The 10,610-nt window shown below is 50.8% G+C and overlaps 1 protein-coding gene across 1 annotated transcript; it reads left to right on the forward strand.

Moving 5' to 3' along the window:
- Positions 1 to 5,276: 5,276 nt before the first annotated feature.
- Nccrp1 (NCCRP1, F-box associated domain containing) lies at positions 5,277 to 10,610 on the forward strand. Its single transcript, XM_075979127.1, has 9 exons — positions 5,277 to 5,389; positions 6,102 to 6,186; positions 6,327 to 6,435; positions 7,935 to 8,291; positions 8,653 to 8,715; positions 8,805 to 8,856; positions 9,559 to 9,654; positions 10,206 to 10,344; positions 10,470 to 10,610. The coding sequence occupies exons 1-9, from the start codon at positions 5,277 to 5,279 to the stop codon at positions 10,608 to 10,610; spliced, it is 1,155 nt and encodes a 384-aa protein (XP_075835242.1).

Here is a 10,610-nt window from a genome sequence, read left to right on the forward strand (position 1 = left end):
CAAACAACATTTAACCCAATCTGCTTTTCTTCCCAACCAGCCTGGCTGCCCCTTCCCACTCCTGCATCTCTGACTTATGTCCCTTTCCAGCCCTGCATGCCACCCCCCAGCAGGCACAAGTCCTGTGTTCATGGGACACATATTGATTTAGCCACAGAGTAAAGATTTGGATGCAGGATGTCTGGGCATGGTTCCTCTCCAAAGCAGTGTCTGGCCTCCACTTCTTTCCTGCTCAGCAGGCATGGTCACAGCCCAAGACTAAACAGAACCTGTGGAGGCCCTGCCCTGGCAAGGCAACATTCTAGCAAGGTGAGCCAGATGGTGACCCAGAGAGCCACACATTCAGACAGATCACAGAGAGGGCAAGAATCCAGGAAGTGTAATACTGAAGGGTGGAGTGGGTACAGCAGGCCTGGCCTAGGGGCCCCAGCAGCAATGGGGCTGTGCCTGGGTCCACAGGCACCACACTGGTACGAGAGATTAAGAATAGCGTCTCCAGACTGAGGAAGGGACAAACTGAAGACAGGCACTGAAATATCAATAAAGCCTTGCAGACAGGAGGAGCATGTGCAAAGACCATAAAGTGGGGTGAAGGTGGAGGTCTGAGCGCTAGCCGGAACAGGGGGACACCGTGTAGACAACCTGGGGGCTAGCCGGAATAGGGGGCACCATGTGGACGGCCTGAGTGCTAGCCGGAAGGGGGGGCACCATGTGGATGGCCTGAGTGCTAGCCGGAAGGGGGGGCACCATGTGGACGGCCTCAATGAGTAGTTAGGGTGAAGCTGAGCCAACTGCCAGGACAAAGGCCCAGGCAGCCTACTGCTTCAGAACAGTGATCTTGGTTTTGTTCTCGTGGTGATGGGAATGGAACTTAGAGCTTGGAGTACAGTGGTCTATCTACCACGTGAGGAATCCAAGACCATGGCAGCAGTGCTACCCTGGGGGCTTGTTAGTAGTCAGCTGTTCAGCCTGATGCACTGATGAACTAGGATTCCAGTCTGAGCCACCAGATCCGACTCTGTCTCAAAATAAAGTGAAAAAGACCTTGGAGGATAGCAGCAGAAGACACAACTAGAATCCCCCAGTGAGGGGCTGGGGTGTGGCTCAGTGGTAGAGACCCTGCCTAGAATCCCCCCAGTGAGGGATTTGGGGTCCTGGAGCAGCCATACTGGGAGGATGTGTAACCTCTACAAGGTTGTGCCTAGCAAAAGATCTTCTGGTCCCTGCCTGATCTTGTTCCTCTTTTGGTTCCCAGCCATGGGCGAAGATCTTGTATCACCCATGCTCCCCACACAGCGTCAATCAGGCCCAAGCCAACAAGGCCAATGGTGACTTCTGATGCCTTCACAACTGTGAGCCAAAATAACCTTTTCTGTGATGAACTGGACTAGATTTGCGGTACTTATGATAAATTTTCTGTGTTCTTTTTTCCTTTCTTTCTTGGGGTCTCATGTATTGTAGTAATATGAGCTGCGGGGCTGCATCCCCGGCACCCAGCCGCCCGCATGGCGTGCCGCCCGCACGGCTAGCTTTACCCGAAATAATTACACGGAAACTGTATTCTTTTAAACACTGCTTGGCCCATTAGTTTCAGCCTCTTATTGGCTAGCTCTTACATTTCGATCTAACCCATTTCTATTAATCTGTGTAGCCCACGAGCTGGCTTACCAGGAAAGATCTTAACCTGTGTCTGTCTGGAGTGGGAGAATCATGGTGACTCCTCGACTCAGCTTCTTTCTCCCAGCCTTCTGTCCTGTTTACTCCTCCCATCTATGTTTTAACCTATGAGGGCCAGCCAAGCAGTTTCTTTATTGCTTAACCAATGAAATCAACAGATTGATATATGACACTCCCACATCACTTCCCCTTTTTCTGTTTAAACAAAAAAAAGGAAGGCTTTAACTTTAACATAGCAAAATTACATATAACAAAACAGTTATCAAGCAAGAATTACAGTTACAATATTTATATCTATTTTATCTTTTATCATAACAATGGAAAACTATAACTATCTATTCATTCTTCAACTCCATCAAAGACTCCAGAAGGATATAATACTACTTAAGTAAACAAGAAATAAGAAAACTCTAGAAATGACAGAGACATCTCGCTGCCTGGACAGTCACCCAAAGTTCTTTTGTACCGTTGGGGCATCCATCTTCAGCCTTCAGGCCCAAAGTATCCAGCAGACATTTTCATCAAGCAGGAAATTCCAAAGACAGTTCAGTCACTATCTGTTGTGTCCTGCAGAATGTCTCGCAGACTCTTTCATGAGTCAGAAACCCCGAAAGACCATCTCACCTTTAGGCAAGTTCAGCAGTCCTCTCTCTGCAGGTTCTCTGTGTCCAGTTCATGCATCAGTCCAGGCAAGAGCAGTTTCTTGCCCAAATGGCTATCAAACTCCATAAGGATCCTCTTCGATGCCCATCTTCCTCTTGAAGTAGATTGGTGCTGCCAGGAGCAGAGTGTCTCATTGTCATGAAAAGTCCTAAGTTATTAAAACATTAAATGCCATATTCTGCAGTCTTTGAAAGATATGAAGAATGTCTATCTAACTGAAATTTATCTCTATATATCTAGAAAATCTAACTAACATGACTACAAGCTTGACTATTATTAATGATTATCCATTAACAACCTATATTTTCTAATTATACATTATACTTTTAAAATGAACTACACAATGACAATACCTTAATCAAGAGCAGAAATACATATACATATAGCAAAATTGACCTTAAAATCCACACCAATGCAGATTATTTATACCTATATCAATGTATCCCAGCGCTGTTTGTGAACACCCTACCTGCAATCCTGCCTCTACCTTCTGGGGCATTTCCCACCATGTTCCATTTCTTCACTCCCAGGAGTGTGCCAAGTCAGCACCCTACAAGTCCAGTCCTCTTGGTTATAAGCTAACGTAAGCCTCCTTGGACAAATGTTTTTATTTTTATTTTCTGTCACATGAGTGCCCATGAGGCCCACTGCTATAGTTATTTTCTACATCCCTTTAATTCGAGTGTAGAAAAAATGACTGGATTCTCGATTGTTTTGTTTCCGATCAAGATATAATTAACACTTGATAAATACACTCATTTTAAAAACATCCCAGATGTGGCCGGGCAATGGTGGCGCACACCTTTGATACCAGCACTTGGGAAGCAGAGGCAGGCAGATCTCAGTGAGTTCGAGACCAGCCTGGTCTACAAAGTGAGTTCCAGAACAGCCAGGACTGTTACACAGAGAAACCCTGCCTCAAAAAAATATATACATATATATTAATGTTTTTTTGACAAATACATATGCCCATGTGATAACCAGAGTTAAGACAGAATTTCCCTGGCCGGCTGTGGTGACACACGCCTTTAATCTCAGCACACAAGAGGCAGAAGCAAGTGGATCTCTGTGAGTTACAGGCTAACCTGGTCTACACATCTAGTTCCAGGACAGCCTGGGCTACAAAGTTAGACCTTGTACCCCATTGCCCATGAAACGTCACTCATGCTGCTTGACTGTAATTCCTTTAGCCTCCAATGGCCATCAGCATGATTTCTGTGATGCTAGTTAACCTCGCCTTTTCCAGGATTTATATAAAGGAAATCATGCCATAGGTGCTATTGTTTATATAAATGAAATCATGCCATAGGTGCTATTGTTTATATAAATGAAATCATGCCATAGGTGCCATTGTTAATATAAATGAAACCATGCTATAGGTACTATTGTTTCGCCGTTTGTTTATTTACTTATTTACGCTTTTTCGAGACAGGGTTTCTCTGTGGTTTTGGAGCCTGTCCTGGAACTAGCTCTTGTAGACCAGGCTGGTCTTGAACTCACAGAGATCCACCTGCCTCTACCTCCCACGTGTTGGGATTAAAGGCGTGCGCCACCACTGCCCGGCGCCTGTCTTTTATTGGTAGGGATTTTTAGACTTGTCCACACATCCACATTCTCATGTGTTTGGATAGTTCGTTCCTTTTATCTGCTGAGTAGAGAGAATCCCGGTGTATCGGTGTAGCAGTAAGATGAGCTCTCTGCTGCTATAACAAAATTCCTGAGACCCTCAACTTTGAAAAATGAGATGGAGCTGGGTGGTACATCAGCACTTGAGAGCAGCTGTTGCTTTTCCAGAGGACTGGGGTTTCATTCCCAGAACCTGCAGTGTTCAGTATTAGTTCTTCAATATTGCTTGAAGATGCATTACATTCCTTTATGCTGCAGAATATTTGTTTAATGATGCAGAGATATGTTGCATTCTTTCATGTTGTGTTTGTTTAACTCTAAAGCTGTGTTACTTTGCCTGCCTGAAATACCTCATTGTTTTAATAAAGAACTGAACATCCAGTAGCTAGGTAGGAGAAAGGAATAGGTGGGGCTGGTAGGCAGAGAGAATAAACAGGAAGAGGAGGAGAGAAGGATGCCAGGGGCCAGCCACCACACAACCAGTCATGGAATAAGAAGTAAAGAAAGACATAGAATAGAGAAAGGTAAAAGCCCAGAGGCAAAAGGTAGATGGGATAATTTAAGAAAATCTGGCTAGAAACAAGCAAAGCTAAGGCTAGACATTCATAAGAAAGAATGTATTTATTTGGGAGCTGGGTGGTGAGCCCCCAAATATTAAAAAAACAAACAACAAAAAACAAAACAAAACAACACAGCTACATACAGAGGAGTTCACAACCATCTGTAGCTCTAGTTCCTGGGTTTCTGATGTCCTCTTCTGACCTCTGAGGGCACCAGGCATGCATGTGGTAAACAGACATGCATGCAGACAAACATATACCCATAAAATAAATAAGAGAGCAGATCTCTGAGTTCAAAGCCATCCTGGTCTGCACAGTGTGTCCTAAGCCAACCAGTGTAGTAAGAACACTACACAATACATCTTGTTTGTTTCTTGAGACAGGGTTTTTCTATATAACAGAACTGTCCTAGAACTCACCCTGTAGACCAGGTTGGCCTTGAACTCATAGAGATCTGCCTGCCTTTGCCTTTGCTGGGGTTAAAGATGTACGTCATCTCTGTCTGGCTAAACTAGTAAAAAAGAAAAGGCTTAATTTGGTTCACAGCCTCAGAGGTCTTATATCACCTCTGACCTCGTTGCTTCTGGTCACTGTGAGGACTCACAGTGGAGCCAAGCCACAATTACATGGTGGTCAGGAAGTGAAGGGACAAAATGGAGAGGGGTAGGAGTCCTTGTCCTCTGAAGGGCACCTCCTGGTCCCCACCTCTAAAAGGTCTAATCACCTTCTGCCAGTGCCATGTTGGAGACCATGCCCATGTTAACACGGTCCCTGGTGAGCACCCAGACTCCAGCTACATCCCGGGTGTTAATCCAGGTGTGTGCGCACGAGCTGTTCCAGTGCGGGGCTGCCACGACCAGCGTGTGAGCCTCTGCGTGAGCGCTTCTGCGCGAGCATGTGCTCTAAGTGCTCTTAGCTAAACGCCACACTGGAGACATTCCTGACCTTCCGGTGGCCAGAGCAGAAGCTGGAGACTTAGCACTGGGACCCACTTTCTCTGATAGAGCATAAGCTACACACCCTGAGTCCCCATAATCAGGCAAACCCTGAGGCTCTGGGGCCCAGCCAGATTCCTGTGATGGGACAAGGAAGCTCCCCTGTGAATCAGATATACCCCAGGATTTGGGGGCCACTGAGCATGGAGGCACAGACAAGAAGGAAAGAAAAAGCCTAAGATAGCTCCACAGTAGAGGCCCTGCCTAGAATCCCCCAGTGAGGGGCTGGGGGTGTGGCTGGGGCAGAATCTGGGTGAATATTCACAGAGCCCAACACAAAGAAACAATCCAGCACATTCCACAGGCCATGTGACAGCCCAGCGCCATAGCTGGGAGTTGGAGGACAGCCTGAGCTCCTTAAGAATATATTCTCAAAGAAAACAAACAGATAAATACTTCAGAGTAGGACGGGGCATATTAGTTTCGGCCAGAGGGAGGGGTGGGTAAGGATAATGGGGGATAATATAATCAAAGAACATTTTTAAATCATATCTGTTTATGTATGTATGAATTAGGGAAGAATTAAATACATTTTTTAAAAGAACAGAAAGCCTCTGTAGTCCTGGGCTTCTTCCTCCAGGTTCCTGCAGGCTGCAGCCACGCCTTGCCCTGGATTCTGGGCCCACTCATCAGGCTTCCCTCCCACCCACCGTGACAGGCCTGAGGTAGGCGGGCGGGAGTGTAGCTAGGACAAGGAGCGCGGGCCAGGGTGGCCCCAGGAGTGCGTGCAGTCTCGTGTGTGCCGTGGGCTCATCCGCTGAGGTGTGGCACCTGGAAGGTATATTTGTCTCCTCAGCCCTCCTAGGGCCTGGTGACTTCCCAGCCCTTCAGTGTGCAGGTCAACAGCCAACAGCCAACAGCCTCCTGCCTCAGCTCCCTGAGCTGTGCCCGCGCTTTATCACGGGCTCTCGCTGGTGCGTGCATGGGTCTAAGTCAAGAACTCTAATAACTATAATATCAACATCTACCATCGGCTGAAGTCCTCGTCACTGTGAGCCCGTAGCTGTGTTTCTTGATTCAAATCTGATCACTGTTGAGCACACCTGAGACTTCCTGTGCGTCTGTCCAACTTGCCACGTCCCTGCTGTGCAACCTCGAGTGAATCACTAGACCTTTCTGGGTCTCTGTTTCTTCACTGGCAAAATGGGAGGAATGACAGGGTGGACTCTTTCTAAGGTGGATGAGGAGACAGGATGGCTTACCCCGTTTCCAGGCTGGAAACAATGAGAGCAAGGCAGGCATCGTAATTGGAGTGTGAACTGAGCATGAGCACCACTCCAAGAGTCTGAAGGACAGGGAGTGTGGAAGTGTGCGCGGGTCTAGCCTGGGAGTATGGGATAGCAATGGCAGCACACACAGGGCATGTGGTACAGCTTGTGTAACAACCTCATTTAGACAGTAGAAGTAGGAAGATCAGAAGTTCAAGGCCAGCCTGGGCTACATATAGACTATGTCTGGAAACAAAACAAAATAAAATACAAAAGCCCCTAAACAGCAGCAAAATAACCAAAAAGCCAGTAGTAGCTCGCCCAGGGCTGATGGGGGTGAGATCTGGGTGGGGGGCTTCAGGCCCCAGATCTGCTTCCAAACTGCCCATCTTCTCATTGCTCCTCTTTGTTAGTGAAATAGGTTTAAGGAGCCCTTCTGGCACCAAAGTTCCCGGCTAGGGATGGTCTCCACTCAGGGCCAACCAGAACGGGGTGGGGATGGGCCACAGGCAGGAAGAGGCCTTGGGTATCTGGCCCTACAGGTTCCTCACGCCCCAAAGCCCTGCCTCCTCGGTGCCCCATCCTTCCTGGGGGAGGAGGCAGGGAGGGACAATCACCCAGAGTAGCCCAGTCAGGGGCTACCTCCTCCAGGCTCCAAGGGTCGCCCACCTCTGACATCTCTGTTTCCGGCTTCACCCTGACCTATTTTGTTTTTCGGAATAACAAAAATGTCTGAGTACCTGAGAAGTGTCTCAGGAGAGGTGAAGACGTGCTGGAGGCTAGACCCCTGCCCATTCCCAGCCCACATGGGGTTAGCTTTAACTGGCTTCAGTCCTGCGGGGTCAGCCTTAAGGAGGTTACACGTCATCAGAGAGCCTGACTTAGCCCCAGGCGCTAGGAAAGGTCCTCAGCTGGCCTTGGGGAAACTGGGGCAGTGGAGTGAGAAGCTGAGGGGGCAGAGACTGAACCCCTTCTGAAGGAGGAGGACTGGAGCCTGGACTCCTGGATCTGAGGGAGGACAGCTGGTGTCTGAACCCCTGGATCTGGGGAGGAAGGCTGTGAACCTAGAACTCTAGGTTAGGAGGAGGAGGACTTTGCATACCGGGCTCCTGGTCTGAGGGAGGAGGGCCCCCGGGGTTCGGATCCTTCCCCTAACACACCCTCTCTTAAATGCCTGATGACTTGTCCCACCCCTCCACCCCCAGTTAACCTGGATCCTAGGAACCGCGACCAAGTCAACCAAACCTTAGGGTTAGAGAAGCCACAGGACAGAGACGCGCTCAGCGGCAGGATGGAAGCTGAGGGGTCCCAGAACTCTGAGGAGCTGCCACCGCCTGCACAGTCCCCACCACCACCGCCGTCCCCAAGGTCTCCCTTGTCCCCGGAGACTCCTGAGCTCCCAGAGCCCAAGGCGCCCACCGAGGTCGAAGCCAGGCAGCTGCTGCTGGAAGAATGGGGACCCCTGAGCGGGAAGCTCGAGCTGCCCCCGAGCCTCAGCTGGAGGCTGCTGTTCCTGGAGCGGCCGCTCTACCGCAACCTGCTCAGCTCACCCAACCCCGAAGGTGGGGACGCAGCTGGGGACACCTGGCGCGCTGCTCAGACCCTCGGTCTTTTCATCTTCCTCTGTGGTTCCTCGTCTGTCACTGCACGTCTGTGTTTCCGTATCTCTATCCTACTCTGCATATGATCTCGGTGCGTGTCTCACCCTGTCTCTCTCCCTCGCCTCGGCCTGTGTTTCGGTCCCTTTCTCTAGATTTCGTCTGGAGCTCCAGAGACTCACCATAACCGCCCACCGTCCTCCTTAGTCCCTGCTAGGCTGGTCGAGCCCGGCTTGGGTTCCTGCCCTTCCAGTTTAGCTCCAGGGGAAGGAAGACGGGAGGAGGTAAGCACTGACCTAAGGCTCAGTTCCCCTTTGTGATTCAGGCATTAATATCTACCAGCCGGCGCCCCCTACGGGTCCCACGCGGAAGCCCCTGACGGACCTGGGTAAGCGTTGGGGGCTCTGCCAGGGAGGATGGCGCCCCTCAAGGAATGAAGTCTCACCAACCAAAGCCTTTTTCCTCCCCACCGGCCAGGTAATTTCCGCGGATGGTACATTACTACTGAGAACCTGCAGGGGCCCCTCAGGTGAGTTGCCACAGGGGTGGGGATGGGGTGGAATTCCACCTTCCCTTCTCCAGCCTTCTTTGCTGTTCTCCTGAAAGAACCTCTCTTTCTTGCTCTGGTGAGAGGGTTAGTCATAACAGAATCCCTATTAAACATGCAACTTAGGCACCCAAGAAGTCTGGCCAGCACACAGTAGGTGTTTGATAAAACTTACTCTCATCCTCTTTCCCTGGGAGAGAGTGACCTGGGTCCTCTACTGACCACAGTCCAGCTCCTGTATGGTGAATTCTAGGCAGAGGCTCTACCATTGAGCCACGCCCCCAGCCCCTCACTGGGGGATTCTAGGCAGGGGCTCTACCACTGAGCCACACCCCAGCCCCTCACTGGGGGATTCTAGGCAGGGGCTCTACCACTGAGCCACACCCCCAGTCCCTCACTGGGGGATTCTAGGCAAGGGCTCTACTACTGAGGACCTCTAGTCCTCTCTTTACTTCTTATTTTAAGATAGGGTCGCACTAAGTGTCAGTTCTCTTCTGGAGCAGAGGGCTTGTGTACATTGTCCTCTAGGGTCTCCTAGGAACCAAGACTTCAGGCCCTCATGAATGGAGGTGGAGCGACGGATTCGGGGAGATTCCCCTGCTGTCACTAGAGCCCTGTGACCATGCTTCCTGCTCCCTGGGCGACCTCAGGCCCAGACCCATGTCCTCTCTTGTTCCTCTGCAGCTGGACCGTGAAGGAACAATGTGTGAACCTGCTGGCCAAGAAGCTTTGGGAAGAACTGCTGGATGATGAACAGCCTGACATCACCATCATGGACTGGTGAGCCCCACCCACCTGGCTGCCCCGCCCTGCCTGGCTGCCTGATCATGGCTGTCCCAGGCTTCCCAGAGCTCAGGTTTTCCTGTCCCCTTGACATGTGGTCCCACCGGGTCCTGCCTCCACTGGCCCTTTGTTACAGCCTTTGTGTCTTTCAGGAGTCAATTGGGTGGGGTCCCTCTGGGCCAGGCTGTTCCTTTACCCGCTGAAGATTGCGCCCCTCTGTGATTCCAAGATTCCCCTCTTCTTGTTAAGGGGCAGTTTTACATGGCTCCACCTGGACGCCTACCCCAGTTATACGAAGGGGCCATCCACCTTTGCTCCAGTGCCCTGCATTCCCTACCCCATTCCTAACCTCCGCTACACCCTCATCTTGCTCTTCCCCCTGCCTGTGCCCCATTTCACCTTGATTCCCGCCTGCTCCTCCCCATCTACATGTATAGTGTCACTTTTGGTGACATGTCTACTCCCCCACTGGACAGGGCATGGGGTTGGATCTGGAGGGCTGGGATGATGGGCTAGCTGCATGGCGGTGAAAGCCTGCCCTCCTCCAGGTTCGAGGACAGCCGCCTGGACCAGTGTGTTTACGAGCTGCACGTCTGGTTGCTAGCAGCTGACCGCCGCACTGTCATTGCCCAGCACCACGTGGCCCCTCGGACCAATGGCAGAGGTCCCCCTGGCCGTTGGGTTCAGGTGAGATGCCTTGACAGGTCCTGCCCACACAGGTGTTCTTTCCCAAGACCTTGGGCAGAGGGAGGAGGGACAACAGGCTGTGGCCAGCCTGCTGAGACTTTCTTCCTAACCCTGGGCTGCCACAGGTGTCCCACGTCTTCCGCCAGTACGGTCCCGGAGTGCGCTATGTCCACTTCCAGCACAAGGCCAAGAACCGCATGGAGGCTGGCGGGCTGCGGAGGACAAGGGTGACCGACTCCTCAGTGTCTGTGCAGCTCCGGGAGTGA

This window comes from Microtus pennsylvanicus, chromosome 1, assembly GCF_037038515.1.
Source record: "Microtus pennsylvanicus isolate mMicPen1 chromosome 1, mMicPen1.hap1, whole genome shotgun sequence".
NCBI classification, from domain to species: domain Eukaryota; kingdom Metazoa; phylum Chordata; class Mammalia; order Rodentia; family Cricetidae; genus Microtus; species Microtus pennsylvanicus.

Bases quoted from the DNA above. Each gene is read 5' to 3' on its own strand.
- Nccrp1 (XM_075979127.1), top strand. From the start codon at position 5,277: ATGCCCATGTTAACACGGTCCCTGGTGAGCACCCAGACTCCAGCTACA. The intron at 8,716-8,804 runs GTAAGCGTTGGG...CCCACCGGCCAG, and splicing joins GAAGCCCCTGACGGACCTGG to GTAATTTCCGCGGATGGTAC. The intron at 9,655-10,205 runs GTGAGCCCCACC...GCCCTCCTCCAG, and splicing joins GACATCACCATCATGGACTG to GTTCGAGGACAGCCGCCTGG.